General features: G+C 45.7%; 1 protein-coding gene across 1 annotated transcript; it reads right to left on the minus strand.

Moving 5' to 3' along the window:
- Window positions 1–469: 469 nt before the first annotated feature.
- Window positions 470–13,440, minus strand: RNF114 (ring finger protein 114). Its single transcript, XM_015408110.1, has 6 exons — window positions 13,252–13,440; window positions 9,890–10,040; window positions 7,131–7,237; window positions 4,980–5,094; window positions 3,130–3,237; window positions 470–2,563 (listed from the first exon to the last, which is right to left on the minus strand). Exons 1-6 carry the CDS (start codon window positions 13,386–13,388, stop codon window positions 2,498–2,500), a joined length of 684 nt encoding a protein of 227 aa, XP_015263596.1. The 5' UTR covers window positions 13,389–13,440; the 3' UTR covers window positions 470–2,497.
- Between the last annotated feature and the right edge of the window lie 9,986 nt (window positions 13,441–23,426).

Here is a 23,426-nt window from a genome sequence, read left to right on the forward strand (position 1 = left end):
ATGTGGCAAGAAGATTTTATACTTGTGGTGGGCCCCTTCGGACCCAGAGCCACCAAAAAGGAGAAGCACTGAACCCCAGGCACACTTGGAAGGGTCTTCCAATGAACAAGGGTCAGTATACCTTCTGCATCTTCTCTGTATTTAGTCCCCATCTTCCATATCCTATTGCAGACCATGTCTGTTACTGGTGAAACAGCATTATTATTTCAGATAATCTATTAGGCACACTAGGCTTTTTAAAAATAGGGCTTAAAACACTGAAATCAGCTCAATACAAGACTGCGTGGAATTCATGGCCCTTGTTTTTGCTCTGCACTAGCCCCAGCCCTCATCCATCAAAGTCCACAGAAATAATATTCCCCACAGACTGGGCTTCATTCGTTCCTCCTCCTGAAATGAAAACTTTGGAACAAGAGTTTCAACAAACATCAGACTTTAATTACTACATTTATTTCTTTCCAAAGCCAGAACAAGATACTTTCGAAGTTCTAAAATTATTAAAATTGCTAGAAGTGCACTTAGAATATGAGAACAAAGTAGTCAGATATGCTTGTGTATTAGGAGACCCAGTTTCTATAAGTTCTGCAGGACATTGTCATTTGCTGAAACAGCAAGAAGAGTTGCCGGGATCCACGCAACGCACATGCGGAAATTCTTCTGCATACGTACAGATTACCATCCCCAGCTGCCGTTTCTACCTTCCCCAATGATACTGAATGCCACTGATTCCCCCCTCCTGACATCCATGAGACACTTCTGGGGGGCACAGGAAGACTATGGCAGGAAGGAGGGGGGGGGAACTGAAATGTCCCATGACACAATAGGCACACTTTGTATGTTGACCAACAATGGGCACACTTTGTATGTTGACCAATCTCACCAAAAATTACCACTACTGGAATGGTTCAGTGCAAGAAAAGATGGTTAAAAAACACAGGATTTTGGATACAGTTTTAAAATCAGTTCAGTCAATCTACAAATGGAGCACTTCCTGAAAAGTAGCATGTTGATTGCTAGTGCAGGTCATTCCAGTGGTCAAGATACTCAAGCCATATGAACCAAAGATGAGACAGCTGAAAGTCCACAAAATGCTACATTGTCCAACAGCTTGCATAGTCTTCAGTCTCAATTTCAAAACAGGACTGTCAGGCTGAATTGTGCGTTCCGATTTGTGCCAGCTCTGCAAGCACACACTCTGGGGGCAGTTTGTCACAACAGTAATCAGAAGGCAGTTAATACACACAATGAACTGCTTCAGATGCCTCCAACACAACTGCTTAAGCAATCTTTAGCCCAGTTCTCATACTGTCTGATACCAGGTCATCTATTTTTGCACAGTGAACATAACTTCTGAATGTTCCACCATAAGTCAAGATTTACACATCCATTAAAAATTCCGGTTATTCAGGACAAAGCAGTAGTTCAGACTACTATACGGCAGTGCATTCAGACATGCCCCCCCCCAGTATTTAAGCCAGTAGTTGTCTTTAGGTATCAAAACTGACTGATAATCAGACCCCTGATTCACTGGACTGCTAGCCTTCTCAACTACAGCAGAAAAAAACAAATCAAAATGTGGGCACAGACACCAATTTCAACACATGGACACTGAATTCTTCGCAGGGAACTTTTCACATATGACATCTTTCTATTACATACAGAAGCATAAATTGAATGATGCTTTTCTTGGAACTCAGAAGTCCAGAATTTGCTATGTCTAAGGATATCAGAAGTTAACTTACTTGCCATTGTCAAATTGTGTTCAATTCTAGATAGAGGTAGAAATATACAAGGGCATTTTTGAGCTTAGGAAACCAAACATGACATTAACCTGTTTGAATTCATCTGTCTTGCAAAAAAACCCCACCCAAGTCACACTTGGCATTAGTGGTGGACAAGTAGTGACAAACAGGACTGCCCTAAACTGATTCCCTCCAAGCCCATGGAAGGTCCCGTCAAGTTATTAAATCAAAATATGAGCCTGCTATGGAAATACGACACTGTGCTTAGAGACTTACGGGCTGATTACAGTGTCTGTATCTCTCAGCAGGCAGTCAAGCTCACCATTCTCCTAGACAAAGAACGCAAACCTGTTTGACACCTGAGGCCAATAACCAGAACTGTCAAATGCCCGGCAAAATATCTAGCTTCTAACACTTGATCCATATTCAAAAGAGAACTATACAGTTTTTAAAAGGCTGCTTGCAGGCTAAAATTATTGCAATGCTTCAGGAGGTTTAGTTTGGAGAACTCGGGAAGAGGCTGAAATGGAAGAAAGCGACACAAACTGAAAGTATCCTCAAGTAAGAAAGAATGAACAAAATGCTCCCTGCAGTGTATGAGCAAGGTCACTAGAGAGAAATAAGCAGCGAAGCAAAACATAATGAAGTTGGACTCTTCTCTTTATGGATGCCAGAGAATGTTGGGGTAAGAAGTGTCTGGGATACATTTTCCCCTAATGGAAGCCAAATATTAAAGAGTTTATGTCTTGTTTTGTTCATTGATCCCTCAAGGAACGCATCATAACTTGAGCAATCATATCATCTTCATCAGCATCATAGTCCTAGAACAGAAGACAGGGGAGAAAAAGCATGAGCAAAGGCAACTTGGTCTGGTCCCCAAATTGTTTTTATGCAGCACAGGGTCAACAGCTTTAAGCCTCCAGGCACCTTTAGAATTCTGGCCGCCACTGGAGGAAGAGCCAAAAGAATACCACCCCATCTCCTGGGAAAAAGAAAAGTGGGAATAGAATTACACACTAAGGAAAGCCTGGGTACTGACCAGTCCCCCCCAGCCCTGCTGTGGGAAACCCTTTCATCTGAATGAGGGTAGCCAATAACAAGCCCTGCCTTACAACAGCCCCACCCACTTTCTGATATGTTTCATGGGCACTAAGGGAAGTACTGGCAGGCACCATGTTGGGGAACCTTCTTTACAGAGAGGCACAGACTCTGGGTATGCTCAGTGGCATGGCAGTGTTACTGTATGGGCTCTCACTGGAATACTGACAATTGAAAGACCATGTTTTTAAACAGCAGATGCTAAAAGCCAAGGTTCTCAAAGCAAATGCTTGAGTTCTGCCATTTTGCCACTTAAATCTGCAGGGCACATTTTATGTAGGTTACTTACAACAAAAGTATCATAAGAAAACCGATGCCGTCGCTGAAGATGCTCCATGAAGTTAGCACTTCTATAGCTTGGGTCACCCCATGGCATTGATGCACAAATTGGACAGACCTGGAAAAGTTGAACGTTTATCTACTCAACAACCCTTCCTGATTTTTTTTTTATTAGACTGGCATGCATTCTGAATCCTGTCTGCTTACTGAAATAATTTTTAGTGGCTTGGACCCAAACACTCTACATCTAACTGCAGCACCCTGGTTGCATTACATGACACTGCAGGAAGGTTCCCTTCCTCCATTTTTCAGCAGACAAAGGACTGCGGAGGAGTGGGGCCAAAAAGAGAAGGATAATCCTAATGTACAAATCAACTACATTCATGGTTCTTTGGATACCAGTCAAAGTATCTGATGCACACTCTTGTGTTTACTTGAAAGCATTCCTGATTTACTACAATGGGTTGCATCCTAAGGCTCTCTTCCATCAGAGGGAGCCTCTCTTCACAAAGGGAACTCTTTGGATCCAGACCAATTTACCCAAAATTAAGAAGAGTAGTATTACAAGGATAATGGGACAGTGATGAATTTATAACCCACCTTTCTCCCCAACAGGGACACAAAGCACCTTATGTTATTCTCCTCTCATCCACTGGAATATTTGGCTCATCCAGTTAAGAACCTATGCTTTTGAAATTAAGTACTCTGAACTGCCCTTTCTGGATACAATTTTAAGCAGGCAGGCAAGAGTATCAGATCTACTAGCAAAAAGTGAGAAAAATACTAATTTCATGAAATGTGCTGTAGCTATACTGAATGCCAACATGATGCAAACCACCCAAGACACCTGGGTTCAGACCACCACTCCAGTCCATCTTTCTGCTCAACGTGGCCTACCTCCCAAGCAGTGCTCCCTCTAAGCTGTGGAATCTTGTGAGCAAAACTTCTGCTTTGTGAGCTACAGGCATTAAAGTTATGAGCGAACGATTTGGCTACTGCATAAATTAGTTTGCTCTGGAGCCATTCTTTCTGAGCTAAGACAAAAATCTGTGAGCTGGAGGCTAAAAAAACCTGTGAGTTAGCTTACACTAACTCGGCTTAGAAGGAACACTGCTCCCAAGATATTTATTATTAAATTAAATTTCTAGACCACCCTCCCCTGCAGAGCAGGGCTTAGGGCAGAGCACAACACCAAAAACACATTCATAGATTAAAATATACAGTTAATACAATAAAATACAACAATAATCCTGTTTATTATGGCACAAAAACTACATCAATGAGCCGCCCTGCGGGGGGCGGGCAGGGAACAGGAGTGCCAGAGCATGTGGAAACTGTCACTGTCCTCAACCAAATGCCTACTGGAACATCTCTGCCTTGCAGGCCCTGCAGAATTGCATTAGTTCCCGCAGGGCACAGATGTTACTCATTTTTTTTTTAAATTTTGAAATGTTTATTAAGATAAAGTATAACATATGAAAACATACAATAACTGCAAAACATTATGCAGAAGTCTTGAGAATCCGAAATTACAAACCAATCGGTTAGTCGCCAACAAAACGTTCCACCAGGTTGGAGCCAGGGCCAAAAACAGCCTGGGGCTCTGGTCAAGGACAGCTGGATGTCTCTCGGGCCAAGGATCACATACTGGATTCACAATACTTTGCACTGATGCTCATCTTTATCATTCATCTCAAAGAGACTATATTCCATCATCGAAACAGCTCTACTTGTTAACTGAAACCATAAGTATAACTGAAACCACGTCTTTAATTTTAAAAAGTGCTGTTATTAGAAGACAGAGCAGCCTGTACTGAAGCCACAGATTAGGCCAAGCTGCAGCAAGTAAATCAGTATTACCACTCGCATTGTGTCCAGGCTGTGATACTTTCGGCAGTGTTCTACCAGTCCTTCCTGGTCCAGGTTTCTCTCACTGCAGTAAGGGCATGGAAACGTAAACCTATTCGGAACACTCCTGGAGAAAGAGAGAATGAGGGATTTCACTTACTTGAAAGGTTATGCAAATAAAAGGAAGGCTCCAAGTTTTGCAACAGGATTGCCCCTAGACAAGCAACTTACATCCAAGCAGCAATACCAAAAGAACTGCAGCAGTGACATATCCTCACCCATGGCTGCACTCAACCAGGCATGAAGAGAAACATTCAGAAGCAGCATATAGATTTAAAAGCAAACTTTCAAATTTTTTTGCAGTTTTTACAACATGAAGAGCAAAAGCTCTCTCTTTTTTTTGCCTGACAAAGAACAGCATTTTTTTCACAATACAGGTAAGGCTTTCAAGGCAAAGTCCTCTGTGGGCAAAGCGAACTAGGTAATGGTGAGCAGCTGCTTCTCACAAGGGACCACTGTTCCCTCTAAGCTGAGTTACTATGAGCTAGTTCACAGTTTTTTAGCCTCCGGCTCACACATTTTTGTCTTCGCTCAGGAAGGAGGGCTCCAGAGCAAACTAATCTATGCAGTAACCAAGCCACTCGCTCACAACTTTAATGCCAGCAGCTCACAAAGTAGGACTTTTGCTCACAAGACTACACAGCTTAGAGGAAGCATTGCAAGGGACCCAAGTAATTTCCCATGTCCCACACCAAGGGCACTGCCATAACCATGCCATCTGGAGATAGAAGGAACAAGAGGTCCTATGAGTCTGTCTAGAGAAGGCAGCCTTGGCCTTTTGGAAATGGCAAAAATCAGCTTTCCTTAAAATCTTGTGTACATGCTAAAGGCCCTTGCAGTGAAGAAGGGGACTGCTGGCAAACGCTAATCCAAGCCAATACTTGCAGATACCTGCCTTTTACTTTACCAGCATCCCACTTTCAGAAGTCTTAAGATATATCATGACTCCTAACCACTCCAATCCATTTTGATCCCCACCTAAAGCAATACCTTTCACTCACACACATCGTATTAAGCATTTTGGGCTGCAACTATAGAAGCCTGAAACAGCCTCTTGTGTCCCGCTTCTAACATGACTCCCAGTTCACAAATATCTTAAAGCTAAACCTAGGCTGCGGCCACACGGAGCATTAGCCAGGCTACAGAGATGGAAGATAGGCGGATTTTCTGGGCGCGATCACAGCGCCACATCTGGGAAGCGTAGAGCTCCCGTGGTGAACCCGAGGCTTCCTGCCGAAGATGCGGGGTAAAAAACTAGTACCTCCGAGATACTAGTTTCCGGAAACCGATTCGTTTAAAAACAAACAACACAGCCCCCTCCTCTTTTCCGTACCCCCCCCACTCCTGGCTCGGCCTGCTCGAGAGAAACTCTCTGCACCGGGTGGCAGAGGGGGAGGTGCAGGGAGGGCGTGGCGGGAGGGGGGCCCGGCTGAAGCTCCTCCTGGAGGGGACTGGACGGAGGACACAGTTTGCATTCCTCTGCAGCCCTGGAAGGGGTTAAACCCGCGGAGCCTTTTGCTAGAGAGGCCGCTTCTTTGCCGCGCCGCAGGATTGAGCTGTGATCGGCACCTCCCCCCTAACCATGGGACCTTGAGGGGACCTCTACGGGATGTCTGATCGCACAACCGCGCGTTATTTTGCTCCGGGGCAAACAGCCACACACACACACCCCCGCATTTTCCTGCCCATGTGACCGGGGCCCTAGTCTCCTTTGAAAGGGTGTCAATTTCATCCACAGCCGCTTCATACAAAATCAGTTGTCCCCCCCACCCAGTCATGTCCCTAGAGTGAAACCAACGCAGCAAACCATTGTGTAGCTAACAATCAACAGTGATCCTGACCTGGGTCACAAGAGTTGCAAGTCTAACAAGTCAAGAGTTTCCAGCGAAAGAGCCCAAGTAGAAACACTTACAAAGAACTGCCCACATTTTACTACAAAGTGAGGAGTTTCTAAAGCCCCTTCCCCTCTCCATCGCCTACCGAAACATTCGTTAATGACACTGAGCTCAGTACCATTTGGCCAAGATGTATTAGTCCTCAATTTTGAACCCAATTTTAAACAGCAGCAAGCAAACTGCAACTCTCCATAAAGGTGTTTGTTACCTTGTATCCTGTGGTGGATCTTTAGTCACAGCTCTAACACCTTCCATTATGTAGTTCTGGTATTTCAAGCAAGAAGCGACATGACTACGCAGCTTTGAGAGATACATCTGTACAGGAAGAATCAAACAAGGTTCTCTTCAATGGAGTCATAGCAGAGGCTTCAGACTGAATATAAAAGAAGCATTCTCAGAAGTCTACAAATTAATCCATTTGCTGCTCCAGAAAACACTGAAACACAGCAGGCTCCAGGTCACAGTGGGTGCAGATCCCTTACAGTGCTTCAGACAGATGACACCTTGCTTACCAGACCACTGTTAAATTCTTCTTTCATTTCCTGGATAGGCCACTGTTTCTCTCATGCACCCAGGTTAGGTCTTCTAGCTTTCTTCTTTCTTTTGGAGCAATAGCCAAATAAAAGTAGATTCCTTCTTACATTTTCTTCTACTGTGACAGTAATGTTAACAATGCCAGGATTTCCATGGAAGCATCAGAATTGTACTTTGAACAACAACTTATGCCTCTGTGTCAGATACCTTGTAGTTAATTATTAAAAACCAAACCTTAGGGCTCAGGTGACAAGACGTGATGGGAGTTTAACTACCACAGACTTCACTATATAGTATGCCCAATATATAATAGACATTGGACTCAAAACTTTTGATTTATGACATTTTATCATAATGCTTCTGACATCTAATTAGAGCTGCATCTTACAGATGTACACAGCATTTTATATGCCCTCTCATCTCATTTGTGCAGGTCATGAATACAAGGCTATAAAAGGCCAAATTTATTTTATGAATGGGAAAGCTGGGCTTCAATCAACCCACCTAAGGAGTCCACAACCAAAGTAGGATTTGAACTCAGGTTTACAGGGGCCAAATTATGAGAAGTGTTTCTTAAAGTGCCAGTGACAAAATTTTTGGCTAGAAAAAACAGACGGCCACACCAATCACATTTTATACATCATGCTAATATATCACGAAAGGGCTGCGGTGGCTCAAGTGGTTAAGATGCTGAACTGCAGGCTGTGGAAGGTCGGTAGTTCAGCAGTTTGAGACCCAAGTGCCGTGTGACAGAGTGAGATTCTGCCTCTGGCCCCAGCTCCTGCCAACCTAGCAGTTTGAAAGCAAGAAACTGCAAGTAGATGAATAGGTACCACTTCAGTGGGAAGGTAACAGCGTTCCGTGCGCCTCGGCATTTAGTCATGCCAGCCACATGACCACGGAATTGTCTTTGGACAGCGCTGGCTCTTCGGCTTTGAAACGGAGATGAGCACTGCAACCCTAGAGTCCGATTCGACTGGCTTTTGAGCAAGGGAAACCTTTACTTAATATATCATGAAAATGCTGACACAAGCCTACTGTGTCACATTAAAAAAGAACCCAACTCAAATGGGGGGGAGGGGGAAACAGGGGGATGGCTTCTAATGTCCTGGCCCCACTGGTGGACCTCCTGATGGCACTGGTATTTCTGGCCACTGTGTGACACAGAGTGTTGGACTGGATGGGCCTTTGGCCTCATCCAACATTGGCATCTCTTATGTTCTTATGTTCAACAGTATGACGATAATGGGCACATTCAGTTTATAGGATGAAGGCAAAGCTAACCATGTAGAAAGCTTCAACAATTATCACTCGTGTTTTACTTCACTTCTAGATTTTCTTTGTAGAAGAGAGTTTTGATATAACCAATTAACCTTAGAATCCACATGCAGCAAAACACAAGCCTCTGATCCTTCCTATATCTGATCTAGTTTCCCTAGCTCTCTATCCATTTCACCATGCTTCAAAGCTAGTCATTACACTCCATCTTTAGAATAAAAGCTGATCTACTCTTGCATCAACTTTAGAAGAAGAGTTAGTTTTTATACCCTGCTTTTCACTATCAAAAGGAGTTTCAGAGCAGCTTGCAATTGCCTTCCCTTCCTCTCCTCACAAGACACACTTGTGTGAGGTACGTGGGGCTGAGAGAGTTTTGAGAAAACTGTGATTGACCTAAGGTCACCCAGCTGGCTGCACATGGAGGAGTGGGGAATCAAACCTAGTTCTCCAGATTAGAGTCCGCCACTCTTAACGACTACACTAAACTGGTTTTAACTTATGACACCCAAAGAACTGTAAAAATGAGGTGCTAATTGTACTAACAAACCAACATGCTGCCTAATTAAGGAAACGCTATCTACATGCACCTCTTAAGCTACAACAGGCTGTTATCAAGTTTGTAACATATTCATCATGTCAGTATCAACACCACAGGGAAAACCTGCAGAAGGATTTGTATTGTGTCTCTACTGAAATGTTATGAACTGGGAGACAGGGATCCCTACCTGTGGCAAAATCTGTTAACTCCAAACTGTTTCTGAAGCTGACAGATCTCATTGCAGGAAATATTTACACGTTTCACCTGCCATGCCGAACTGGGAGACAGGGATCCCCACCTGTGGCAAAATATGCGAACTCCAAACTGTTTTTGAAGCTGACAGATCTCATTGCTGGAAATATTTACACGTTTCACCTGCCATGCTACAGTTGAGACAAGTCTCAATTAAACCTTCTCTTTCCCCACTTATAATTGACAAGCTCTTTGCCTATCTGTAAATTCTGCCCCAAACACTATGAGAAAAGGAGACCTCATCAAGTTACTACAAACATTGGTAGCTTTTACAAGAGTTATGACAATTATCAAGTCAGAAAGCAGAAAAAGCTTCTATCAAGACTAATTGCTCTATGTAGGTAAGGTATTCCAATATTCCATACTTTTTTACTGCAGCCATTGCAAGTGGTCTCTGTCATTTCAATTTGCTTTTCCAAGTCCAAAGCTCTGCTGCCGTTAGACAGGGTACTGCGGCAAACTCCACAAACTGGCTTTTTCGGCTTAAGACATTCCTGAATGCACGGCATACAGAAGCTAGCGTGGAAGAAAGACACCATGAGAACATTCCCAATACAGAGAACGCAGCCAGAATGCAAACATTCCCCCCACCTCCCATTACCACTGAGTCAAACTATTTTTAATCTGTGTCACTTTAAATTCAGCTTTTAGCAAGTTGTTTGTAGCTACATAGCTCTTTCAAGTGTTTCTTAAAGAAGCCACACACCTTATGAAATGCTATTTTATGTCACTATTACCACTACCACTCACAACGTTGCCCACTGACCAACCACTATAGGTGAGGTGGCAATGACTGCTGCACAGGAGAATGTTATATCACCGCTGCCCCTTATATACAAATGAACTTCCCTGAGATTAATTTCACTAGGAGTATCTACAATCAGTAGGGTTAAAAGGCACTTCAAATCCCTAGGGTCTAAAAAAGAGGGTTAAGCATACAACAACAAGGCAAATAAAAGATATTAAACTACTTATATATTTGGCTGTTGGGAACAATCCTAATACGGGAAGTGGCATATTTTTCATCTGGTACACACAACAAGTTCATTATTTACTCCTTTAGAATGGGAGAAAATTAAGACAACAACAACATCTGTGCTAGTACCCAGAAGGATTAATATACTTCATGTATAATAACCAAATTCCCACAGATTCATATCTGTTCTGTGTACATAAGTGCTGCTGAGCCATTTTGTGTCTTTGATTTTGTTGTAAGGCTCCACCACAAAGAGGAATCATTTTTAAAATATGATGTAAAATAGGGAAATGCTGGCTAAGGGAGAAAGCAGAGCCAAGCACTAAGGAAGATATGCAACATCTGCAAAAGTACTTTCAGTTTCTGTTCTACTCCATCATCCATGTTTCCCAGAATCTCTTATTCATGTAGCTACTGAACAACTCTGGAATTTGATACACCCAAGAATACTAAGTGTATTACAGTTCTTGAGCACAGGCTACAGCAGGAGTAGGCAACTTTTATGGCTCAAGTAGCAAAAAATCCACTATCTACCTGTTAAGGTACTGGTGTACCCACATGCAAAGTGTGTGGGGGGAGGAGAAAAATGATGGTTGTACCTGGCCACACACACTGCATTTGTTATTTATAGATCTATTTTTTCCACATGAAAGCAAAGGGATATTATAAGACTGATTTAGAAATGTCCACAGGAAACATCAGTGATTTTGCTTTCAGAGTACATGCTTATGAATGTGATCATAAGAGAAGAAAATAGTACCTGCATAAGATCCTAAAAGATGCTTTGTAAAAAGAACCCTACCGAGGCACAAGGGTACCCAGAGGAAGAGATCACAGTTCAAATGTTCACTGTATGAACTACCATTCTAATTTCAAACAACTGCTGTTCTACAGGAGCGCACCCTTCCCCCAGATCATGCTCAACTACACTTCTGCCTTTGCGATGGAGCAAAGGAGCTGCCATGTAAAACTCTTATCACTCAGCAGCACACAGGCTAGGTTTGCCTGTCTTCTACAGAAAGTTAGGCACACAGATATTCTGTTGAAATTCCTGGGTCATATTCCTCTGAATGTTTCTATTCTTCTAGAATGCATCCCAAGCTGCTCTTGTGGCTGTTAAAAGATACCACAGTAGAAACATCAGTGAGAGCATGGCAAGGCCTGGACTTAGAAAAGAGTACTGCTCTGCATCTCAAGAAGCCCAAGGAGTACTCATGTGAACACTTACACTGGTGCCCCAAAGGCAACATAAAGCTGCTATCAGTCCTATGCAAGAACTTACATTGGTAGTGTGCCTGTACACAAACAGCCTTCCTCTGCCTATGTGCATACACACACAACACACTGAGGTGGCAGGGAGACAAGGCATTAAAATAGTCTTTGGACCACAGAGGAGGGATTCCCAAAATCTCAGCATTAACATATTCTTATAACTGGAAAACTAATTGACCTGGCAGAGGGCTAGACTAGAACCTCTCCCCCAATGCAATCTTTTGGCAGGGAGCTTTTACATGGGGGAAGCATTAAAACCATAACCCTACACGGATCAGCCCATTAGCCAACTTCGAATTCTGCATGCCTCCAACCACATCCCATCAGCCATATATTCCTACACAGGCTGTCAGCTTAGTGCCTGCTGAAAGTCTTATTGCATAACTCTTAGTAGAGAAACTGGATGACCAACTGCCTCCGCCTTTAACAGGTTTGCACAAGGAATTTTAGGACATCCACTTTCCCATAAGCCCTATTCAGCTCAATCATTAAGACAGAAAAGTGATCTTTTTCCTTTCAGCTGACTACAAAGAAAGGCTTTTTCCATTAGAAAAAGAACCTGCTATGCTTAACAGCTACCTAGCTGCTACGGTTTCAGCAAAGTTGTATATACTTTCAATTGTTTACAAGTAGGCAGGAATATCCAGACTGCAATGAGAAATTGGCTTCCTGGCTACTTTCTGTTTCTCAGGACATGAGTACAGCAGAAAAGAAACAAAAGCGAAACTGAAAGCAGTCGACACTGAGTGGGGAATTTTCCCAGGGGGAAAACCTATGAGTAGTTTCCCGAGGGGGACTAAGAGCAGCTCCTTGGGACCTTTCTAAGAAGGAAAAACAGGCCTGGCCCAGGGCAGGCTTCAGCATCAGGCCCACAGTATGTATGCAAAGAGAGGCAGGAGGGATGACACACTTGCTCGCTATCAAGCACGACCGAGAAGCGGCAAGTGGCAGTAGCATGTTTATTACGGCATCGCGCCAAACATTAACCAAGACACTTTTGGATATAGGGAACAGCAGCTCTGTTCAGGGCTCCACGACCCACCCGAGCATCCCATCCCAACCCACGTGCCGAAGTCCACCGCCCTAAACAACACAAGTGCTCGCGCTAGCGGCAAAGCAAGCCCGCTTTGGAGATTAAGGCTATGCACGCAAGCCAGTGTGCACACCTGCTTAGGGAACAGGCAGCAGCAGAAAACGTGAGGCCACACGCGCACGGCTTAGAACGAAAAACAGCTCGGGCGGGGGAGGTTTACATACATTGGGTGGGGGGAGAAGAATGAGCGGGAATCAGGAGTCCTCCTCCCCACAGCCCTGTCTGGACCGAGCCAACCTCTGCTTGCTATTCTCGAGCTCTACTACCTCAACAAACACCCCTAACCACCCTGGTCTCTTCAGGCCTGCCCGGCCTGCCTCGCCCCTTCCCCCTCTCCTACGCACAAAACACCGCCGCCGCCGCCCCAGCCCCCTTCAGCCACTCACACATGGCCGCAAGGCGCCCGCACGGGGTTCTCGTACACCTCCAAGCAGACCGGGCAAGTGAAGCGAGAAAGCGGGTCTAGCCTCTCAGCGGCCGGCGCCCCCTCAGGGAACCGAGCACCAGCTTCGGCCAGCGCCATCTTGGACCGCCGCTTCCGCCAACGACACCCAAGAGCTCCCAACCGCTCCGCGAAGCGCTACGGCGCTCTAAAAGGGCCACTCCCCGTCTAGACCGCACCCACCGGACGCCGAAGGACCCCACCGCGCTTGCGCGGCCAGGAGGAGGCCTTCGGGCTGCGTGACGTTGGGGGATCCCCGCCGTTTGAAAGAGCTAGGGAGTTCCCAGAGGTTGCGATTGCAGCAGCAACAAGAAAGTGGATAAGCGAAAGGGAGTGTGGTGAAATGTGGAAAACACTGATAGCAATAGCATTACTGTGGCATCGGCTTTCATGGACAACAGCCAACAGCCTCCCAGCAGTTTTTGAAACGTAGTTCTCAGACGCCGCTGTCTGGGGAAATTGAAAACTGATAAGTCTCCAGATCCTGATGGCACACCACCGAGAGTTCTTGAGGAACTCAGATGTGAGATCTTACAGGCCTCGGTTCCTACCAGAGCGCTCCGCTAGTCAGGAGCCCAGGGGGCGGCGGGCAGCCTCGCCCCCTGCTCCCACCAGCCTTCAGTTGGGACACAAGGCAAAACCTTCCGCCTCCCTGAGCCCCGGGGTAGCCTTAGACTCTTAAGGACAAATTCCACCTCTTGCTTGTGAAATTCCATCTCACCCGAGAGGTCATTCTGGCTCCCCCAGCTCTCGGAAACGTTCTTTTGCCTCCCTGAGCCTTTCGTAGGGGCAAATTCCACCTCTCTGTGAAATTCCACCTCACACAAGAGGTCATTCTGGCTCCCCCAGCTCTTGGGATGGTCTCCTTAAAAAGTTATGGCCGCCTGTGGTGGGGCGAATTGTTCTTTTGCCTCCCTGAGCCCCGGGGTGGTGGCCTTGGACTCCTAGAGGGGCTCTTTAAAAAGTTATGGCCGCAGGCACTGTTCTCGGCGGCAGCTGCGATGCCTGTGCACGGGGTGGTGGTGCTGCGAAACGTTCTTTTGCCTCCCTGAGCCCCGGGGTGGTGGCCTTGGACTCCTAGAGGGGCTCTTTAAAAAGTTATGGCCGCAGGCACTGTTCTCGGCGGCAGCTGCGATGCCTGTGCACGGGGTGGTGGTGCTGCGAAACGTTCTTTTGCCTCCCTGAGCCCGGGGGTGGTGGCCTTGGACTCCTAGAGGGGCTCTTAAAAAAGTTATGGCCACCGGCACTGTTCTCGACGGCAGCTGCGACGCCCGTGCACGGGGTGGTGGTGCTGCGAAACGTTCTTTTGCCTCCCTTTGGACTCGTAGGGGCAAATTCCACCTCTCGCGTGTGATGTCCGAGCGGCATTGCCTTATATAAATATAATTTATATAAATGTAATTTATTAGTTAATTATACACGCGCCTAGATTAATCAATAACACTAAGAATAAAATCAGCAACCGCTTTCGGAACCAAAAAAAAGAGCCTACATATCCCAGAATGCTCTGTGAGCGCTCGATCCACAGGAAACTGCGACCCCTACCATGCTTTGCCGTGAGCCATGTGCGCAAGCAATTTGGCTACTGCATAAATTGGTTTGGTCTGGAGCCATCCTGACTTCCTGAGCTAAGACAAAAATCCATGAGCTGGAAGCTAAAAAACTGTAAGCTAGCTCACACTAGCTCAGCTTAGAAGGAACACTGGTCCCAAGGTCACACCAGCAGTTGCATGTGGAGGAGTGGAGAATCAAACCCGGTTCTCCTAGATTAGAGTCTGTGCTCCTAACCACCACACCAAACTGAAACAGTTTTGTTTGTGTCCTGTGCTAGGGAGGGGCTGTGGCTCAGTGGTAGAGCCTCTGCTTGGCCTGCAGAAGGTCCCAGGTTCATTTCCTGGTATCTCCAGTTGAAAGCACCAGGCTGTTGGTGATGGGAAAGACCTCTGCCTGAGACCCTGGAAAGCTGCTGCCAGTCTGAGTAGGCAATACTGACCTTGATGGACCCAGGGTCTAATTCAGTAGAAGGCAGCTGCTTGTGACCATGTCTCCTCGAGATGATCTAGCTGCATGCAAGTCCAGCTAAATCACAGTATCAGTGGTGATTTGGGGGCCACAGGCTGAAAGGGGTGGCTGCTTCTCCATGTTGGGCTTCGGGTGACTGTCTTTCGGTGGGTTTTTTAATTAATTTATTTATTTATTCTTTCGGCTTATATACCGCCCTGACCCCGAAGGGTCTCTGGGCGGTTTACATAGTGATTCTAACCAACCAATTAACCTAACTAGGGCCACATTGTCTACAGGGTGGTGATTGCCTACCAGCACCCCGGGCTAGTTGTCATCCGGCTTCCTTCCGCGGCTTCAGATATTGGCGTCCTGGTGCTCTTTCTGGAGCCGATCTTCCCCGAGCAGCTTCCTCCGGCAGGTCTCCTCTTGGCGCATGGTTCTGTGTTGGCTGCAGTTCCAGCTACTGTCCACAGGTGGCTCCGCCGCACTGTGCCGCACGTCACCACGCTCTCCAAGGCTCCACTTCTCTGGGCTCCGCCTCCGCCTCTGATATTGCTCCACCGATCTCCAGGAACTGCTCCGCCGCCATTGTTGCTGCTTGTTGCCGCCGCCGAACCCTCTACCTCACAGGGAGGAGGGGTGCCCCCTGCCACCTAGGGCAGGTACCTACTTTATCTACTTGCATTTATGATGCTTTTGAACCGCTGGGTGGACGGGAGCTGGGACGTGGGCCGGGAGCTCACCCTCTTCCAACGGCCTTTGAGCCCGATCTGCCTCGCAAGATTGTTGTGCTAAATTGAAATTATCATATGTCATTGTGCGTGGAACAGCCAGGAGAACCCCCACTGGGGGGATTTTTTGGCTACCAAAGCTGTAGCTCTCTTTTAGCACTACTAGGTGGTGTGCTATGCTTATTTTTAGGCTGAGAGTGCTGTGACTTGCCTAAGGTCACCCAGCGAGCTTCAAGGGGGGAATCGAACCTGGTTCTCCAGATTAGAATCCACCGCTCTTAACCACTACACCAAACTGGCTCATCTCTTGATTCAATTGTGACCAACATAGAGTTGAGTGTATTAATCCAGCTGCCTGAGATTGCAGAGGGGTTTGCAGTTCAGCTGCTACTACAAGAACCTTCTGATCCTATTAGGGATGCTACTAAGTCAATATCTACTTCTGCTTCATCAAAGGTGTTAATTTAAATTATGCCAACTGCCAATAAAGATGATGCATTGGAGGGGAAATCAATAGTTAGTGACAGAACATTTCAAGCTGAAGCCAACAAGTCTTCACAGGAGTCTCTTATTATACAAAGCAAATGCTAACAATAAAGATCTACAGGAAAAAATGAACTTTTAAGGTTTGACATTGACACCTTTAAAAGGGACTTCAGAGAAATTTATCAAAATTGTAGAACCTCCTTGGCCTGTAAATGACTTCTGAGATTAATATCTTTAATGGTGGGCAGTTTTTCTTGAAGGCTGTTTAATTACATTTTATCTTTGAAAGTACGTTGATTTGCCAGGTTCGGTAGGGTGGCGAATGGTTGTTGTACCAGTGGGGAAATAATGGCCAGTAGAAAAATTCAGAAGTTATAACTTGATAGTATTGTTACTGGGGTCATTAGTAACTGTTTTGTTGTTGTTGTCACTGTCTTTCTGGTTCTCCCCTCTCTGTGTAGTCTATGAAAGAGGATTGTGATATTCTATTGAGAATTTCAACCGTCCTTGCCCCCTTGTCAACTCCTCTTAACCCATGGTAGTTCATTTTTGTTTGGGTGTTCCCTGGAAGCCAGATTTTAAAGGACAGAGATCATTTACCGCATCCTGCATTTTGCGTTTGGTTGTCACTGTGTTTGTAAAGTTCAGTCAAGTATTTTCATCTTTGTTTCATTAGCCTGGATATCAAGAGCAGTTTTAAACAGTTATGATGACTGCGCTGGTACAGCCTTTGTTGATGTGTTTAAGTGCCTTTTTTATGTTTCTCCACATGCTGCCAACAAACTGTATTTTTAAGAGGGTTTTTTTAATATATATATATATTGGTGGTATTGTGCTTTGAGAAGAGATTGGTGAACAATACAGCAGTGTCGGATAAGTTCCAAACGATGCACAGCAGCTGATGAACGATGGGCTGAATATTTTGAGTAATTCCTGTTAAGATCGACATCTGCATTTTCATAGCTTTGTGCTATTGGAACTCGTCAAACTGTACCAGTTTGACGGCTCTCCTAACAGCCCATGAAGAACTTCATGCCACAGCTTGAAAATTTGATATAACCTGTTTTGCTGATGGCCAGATGGCACTGCCTTTTGGAAACAAATCAGAGTTTTGGTGGAGGCAGGCTTGCTGAGATCCCCATCAGAGTGGAAGGCAGCAGATTTGTTCAGGAGGAAGTTGTTCCGCTCAAGAAGATGACAGCCAGCCTTGTGTCGTGGTTAGCCTGCCTGGCTAGGATCTGGGAGACCCAGGTTCGAATCCCCACTCTGCCATGGAAGCTCACTAGGTGACCTTGGGCCAGTCACACTCATTGTGGCCCTGTTCACATTACCATTTAAACCAGATGTTATTCGTTATTGGCCCAATTTCGAGTAAAGTCAGGGGTCATTTCCTGCAGGAGTGCACAGGAGCGGAGCTCCGGCAGTAAAGAGCCCAGGGGGCAGGCACATGCAACAAGCCCCACCCCCTGCTCCCAGCAGCCCTCAGTCAGAGCAAGAAGCAGCCAGGTAAGCTGCAGAGCTCCCCCCGGTCCAAAACAGTCCAATATTGTAATGCCCTTGTATAGATCTATGGTGCAGCCTCATTTGGAATACTGTGTACAGTTCTGGTCACTGTATCTCCAAAAGGACATTGCAGAGCTGGAAAAAGTGCAGAGGAGGGCGACCAAGATGATTAGGGGGTTGGAGCACCTTCCCTATGAGGGAAGGCTGAAGAGTCTGGGACTTTTCAGTTTAGAAAAGAGATGACTAGGGAGGGACATGATAGAAGTTTATAAAATTATACATGGGCTGGGGAGAGAGGAGAAAGTGAAATTTTTCTCCCTCTGTCAAAATACCACAACTCAAGGGCATCACTGAAGCTGATGGGCAGTAGATTCAGGATGAACAAAAGAAAATACTTCTTTCCCAGAGAGTGATTAAAATGTAGAATTCACTGCCAGAGGATGTAGTGATGGTCACAGGAATAAACAGCTTAAAAAGAGGATTAGATAGATTCATGAAGGAGAAGTCTATCAATGGCTACTAGCCATGGTGACTGAGGGGAACCTCCACATTCAGAGGCACTAAACCTCTGAATCCCAGAGCCACGAGGCAACTTCAAGGGAAGGTCTTGGCCTCTGTGCCCTGTTGGTGCCCCTCCAGAAGAACTGGTTGACCACTATGTGAGACAGGATGCTGGTCTAGATGGACCATTGGTCTGATCCAGTGGGGCTCTTATGTTCTTATGAGTTATCTCTTTTTCCTCCCTTCCATGGAAATGTTACAGCAGCTTCAGCAGTAGCTAGTGGAGTCCAAACACAAGACCATGACCTACCTAAAGCAGTTTAACAAGATCCAAGCAGACCACGACAACCTCATTGGTGGCCCGGCCGAGCTGGTGGATTCTCTGGAGACCACAGTCAATGGCAAAATGGTGACAGTCCGAGAGCATCCAGTGTGTGTGTGTGTGTGTTATGTGCTGTCAAATAATTTCTGACTTATGGTGACCCTATGAATTAATGACTTCCAGAACATCCTAGTGTTAACAGCCTTACTCAGGTCTTGCAAACTGAGGGTCATGGCTTCTTTCACTGGGTCAATCCGGGTCTCCCTCTTTTCTTACTGCTTTCAGCTTTTCCTAGCATCATTGTCTTTTCTTGTGAGTCTCATCTTTCCATAATGTGCCAAAGTAGGATAGCCTCAGTTGAGTCGTTTTAGCTTCTAGAGAAGAATTCAGGCTTGATTTGACCTATGACCCAATTATTTGACTTCTTTGGCAGTCTGCGGGGATCTGTAAAGCTCTCCTGCAACACCACATTGCCAGTGAATCAGCTTTCTTCCTGCCACCTTTTTTCATTGCATCCAGAGAGCATCTAACAGATCCAATTTTCAGGTACCCCATTTTGCATATCCTTTTATCACATGCACATGACAGAGCAGACTGCAGTCCAAGGGTCCCCACACAGCTTTGGAAGCTTGGCCATACTTTTCCCACGGAGAGGCTGTCGTGGGGAGAAAAGTTGGGAAAGCTGACAGCTGGTGTAGTATAGGGGTTAGAGTGTCAGACTGGGATCTAGGAGACCCAAGTTTATATTCCCACTGTGCCATGGAAGCTTGCTGGGTGACCTTGGTTCAGTTACACACTCTCAGCCTAGCCTACCTCACATGGTTGTTGTGAAGGTAAAACGGAGGGGAGGAGAATGATGTAAGCAGATCTGGGTCCCCATTAGGGAGAAAGATATGGTATAAATGAAAATAAAGCATTTTGGTTCCTTGAGCTCAAATATTCAAGTCTCAGGTGGTCTTGTGCCCAGCAACTGTTTCTCAAATGCAATTCCTAACAGGGCTGTCTTGGCGCCTCCCTGGATGGTGTTGCTTATGCAAACAACTTGTCAGGATCAAAGAGAATGTTCTGTTTTCCCACTGGCTTGGTTTGTTTCCTATAGATCACCCCATAAGATCTGCAGAGCATTGTCCGTTAGTTTAACAGCCAGATGATGCAGAGCGTAGTGCCGAGCATAGATTTCATGAGGCCTGTAACTGTAAGCATTCATATCTTGTACTTGGGGGATTTCCCAAATACAATTTAATGGTTTAATTCATCTAGATTTGAGTCCAGTAGCTTAGAGACCAATAAGATTTTGGGGTTATAAGCTTTCAAGAGTTGAATCTCCCATAGCAGATGATCTTATTGGTCTCTAAAGTACTAAAAAGGTAAAAGGTAAAGGTTTCCCTTGCTCGAAAGCTAGTCGAATCCATCTCTAGGGGGCGGTGCTCATATCTGTTTCCAAGCCGAAGAGCCGGCGCTGTCTGAAGACTTCTCCGTGGTTATGTGGCCGGCATGACTAAACACCAAGGCGCACAGAACGCTGTTACCTTCCCACTGAAGCGGTACCTATTTATCTCGTTGCAATTTCTTGCTTTCGAACTGCTAGGTTGGCAGGAGCTGGGGCCAGAGACAGGAGCTCACTCTGTCATGCAGCACTAGGGTCTTGAACTGCCGAACTATCGACCTTCTGGTCTGCAGCTCAGCATCTTGACCTCTAAGCCACCGCAGCCCCCTCTCTAAAGTACTACTGGATTCAAATCTAACTCTTCTACTGCAGACCAACATGGCCACCCTCCTGAAACTGTTTAGTTGTTTTTTTTAAGTGTTTTTATGTGTTTTTGTTAAAAGCTTGTTTTGATGGTTTTCATCGTTTACCACCTTGGGGACCCGAAGTGAGTAGAAAGGTGGCATTAAAATGTTTTAAATAAATCAGTGAAATAAAAGGAGCTTCCATGAGCTGGTACCCATCTCTATTGCATGCTCAGCATAAGAATTAATCACCGCTAAAGTTGGGATTAGTGATTTAGGAGCATGTAACGTGTTGCTATTAAGCACGGTGGTGTCAATGTGCCCTCTTTTACAAGGTCCTTCTGACTGAAGGCCGCTTTCAAAAATGTAGGATGCTATTGTTTGCCTGGGGACATATTTTTCAGTGGAGCAGAAATTTTTATATAGAGGTGGCATCCAGGAGTTTGGTACTAAAGACAGTTAGAGGCTAAAAATAGGAAGGGGGGAGGAAATTAATCACTTGTGCAACGTGGGGAGTTTTTCATCTCTTTTGTCACTGCGGGCATTTTATCACCGATGGCAGCAGGTCACCTTCTGATGATTTATGCTATGATTCAATACATTGCTGCTTGCCAAAAGTCAGGGGATGTTCATATGTAGACAGACGGTATCTGTAGCCATTTCCATGTAATAGCAAGAGAAAGAAGAACTCTTGTTTGGAGAAAAATGAAGAGAAGAACATTATAAACAGGCACGGCTATGATGAATGGTGTGGTAGAGAACACACACCAACCTGTGAAGCTGCTTGATACAGAATTATCTGTTCTGACTGGTAGCAGCTCTCCAGGAGGGTCTCAGGTAGAGGTAGGGTTGCCAACCTCCAAGTGGTGGCTGGAGAACTCCTGGATTACATCTGGTCTCCAGATGACAGAGATTAGTTCCCCTGGAGGGAATGGCTGCTTTGGAGGGTGGACTCCGTGGCATTATATCCTGCTGAGGTCCATCCCCTCTCCAGACCCCACCCATTCCCAGGCTCCACCCCCAAATCTCCAGATATTTCCCGAGTGGGAGTTGGCAACCCTAACGGCAGAGGTCTTTTGAACCCTCCTACAACCTGATCAGGAGAGAAGGGCACATGTTATAGCCCAACCTTGCCAGATTTTGGAAGCTAAGCAGGGTAATTATTTGGATGGGAGACTATTGAGGAAGACTGCAGAGGAAGACAGTAGCAAATCACCTCTGCTTTTCCTGTGCCTTGAAAGGCCCTTGTTGAAGGTCACTGTGAATCTTAATTGTGACTTGACAACAAATATGTATGTACTACCTGATCTTTTTTTAAAGAAGAGACGCCAGGGATTGAACCTGTGGCCTTCTGCATGCAAAGCAGATGCTCTGCCACTGAGCTATAGCCCCTCCTCAGAGGGAGAAGAGGAGCAAGAGGGTTCTTAGAACACAAACTGAAAGAGGGTATGGATGGTAGAGAGAGAAAAAGCAGGGAAATGTTATTACTGTTAGCATTGCAGTTGTCCATCACCATAGTGACAGGTAGGGTGGTGAAGAGAGGGCTTTAGTGTCTATGTTTGCAAGACATCCATGCATAAAAGACTACTTCAACATCCAGGGGGCCCACACAACCCAACATCAGTGTGAGGGCAGACTTTGCCCTTGTCATAAAAGGGTCCCTGCACAGTTCCTTACTTTTTAAGATGGAAGCCAATAACTGCCATTCACGTCAACATGTAGATTACAGGAAATGGGATGCTGTAGTGGTGATAGCATCAGAGTATGATTTGGGAGTCCCAGATTCAAACCTTCACTCTGCCATGAAGCTTGCTGGTTGACTTTAGGCCAGTGACTCTGTCTTCAGTCTAACCTACCTCGCAGGGGTGTTATGAGGATCAAGTGGAGAAGGGAGAACCATCGTGCCACCCTGAGCTGCTTCAGACAACTACGGGGTAAAATGAGACAGAAGGACGGAAGGAAAGAAGGAAGGTGGCTCCAAGCCATGTTTTCCTTGACCTTCAGGACCACCCTTTCTTTTAGTAACCCTGCATTAAACAATTCTTTGGCTAACCCACATTTGTTAAAGATCTTATGAATCTGTACCAGCAAGAATAACGGTTTGTCTTGAGCATCATTTCTTTTAAGCATATTTTAGGGAGTTATCCATCATCTGTGAATCAATCACCTATTAATTAATCATCCTGCCCCTGTTGATGTAAGAGGCAGGCTGAATCCCTTTCTACACTGTGTCTCCGGACTGCAGTCCTTTTACCACATCCCATGAAATTCTGCTTGGTTCTGGTGACCTATTTTATAGCAGCATTGCCTGATATCAAGTGGCAGAAGAACACAAATAGCAGAATTCCACATTCATGGTCTACAGCAGAGATCCTAAACCTGGGGTTTCTACAAAGTTTGCACCATCCTAAGTGGTTAGCTATGATTGGTCACATTGCATGGACTTGACTATCTGTGTGGGGCCCAATTAGGGCTGCCAACCTCCAGGTTGGGTCCTGGAGTTCTCCCGGAACTCCTGGACTTCAGAGATCATTTCGCCTGCAGAAATGGCAGTCGGGGGGGGGGGGGGACACGGGGGGGGGGGGGACACGGACTCTATGCTATGCTATACCAGAGATGCTAGGTTAAATCCCTCCCTGAATTCCTTGTCCTCCCCAGGTAGCACACCCCAAATCTCTGGGAATTTCTCAGGCTGGAGCTGACAACCCTGCACAGAGCTCAAAAGGGTGAAGATAAATCATGATTTTAAGAGCATCTACAGGGCATTCTTCATCCACTGTCTAAGCCTGGTGTCACAAAGTGCATTAAAGATCTAAATTCCTTCAAGTCCATTAGATCAGC

The sequence above is a fragment of the Gekko japonicus genome, unplaced genomic scaffold, assembly GCF_001447785.1.
Source record: "Gekko japonicus isolate JY-2015 unplaced genomic scaffold, Gekko_japonicus_V1.1 scaffold87, whole genome shotgun sequence".
Lineage (NCBI taxonomy): Eukaryota > Metazoa > Chordata > Lepidosauria > Squamata > Gekkonidae > Gekko > Gekko japonicus.

Coding starts and splice junctions, on each gene's coding strand:
- RNF114 (XM_015408110.1), bottom strand. CDS start 13,388: ATGGCGCTGGCCGAAGCTGGTGCTCGGTTCCCTGAGGGGGCGCCGGCC. Junction 10,041..13,251: donor CGGGCGCCTTGCGGCCATGT/GTGAGTGGCTGA, acceptor CTTCCACGCTAG/CTTCTGTATGCCGTGCATTC. Junction 5,095..7,130: donor GATCCACCACAGGATACAAG/GTAACAAACACC, acceptor CTCTTTCTCCAG/GAGTGTTCCGAATAGGTTTA.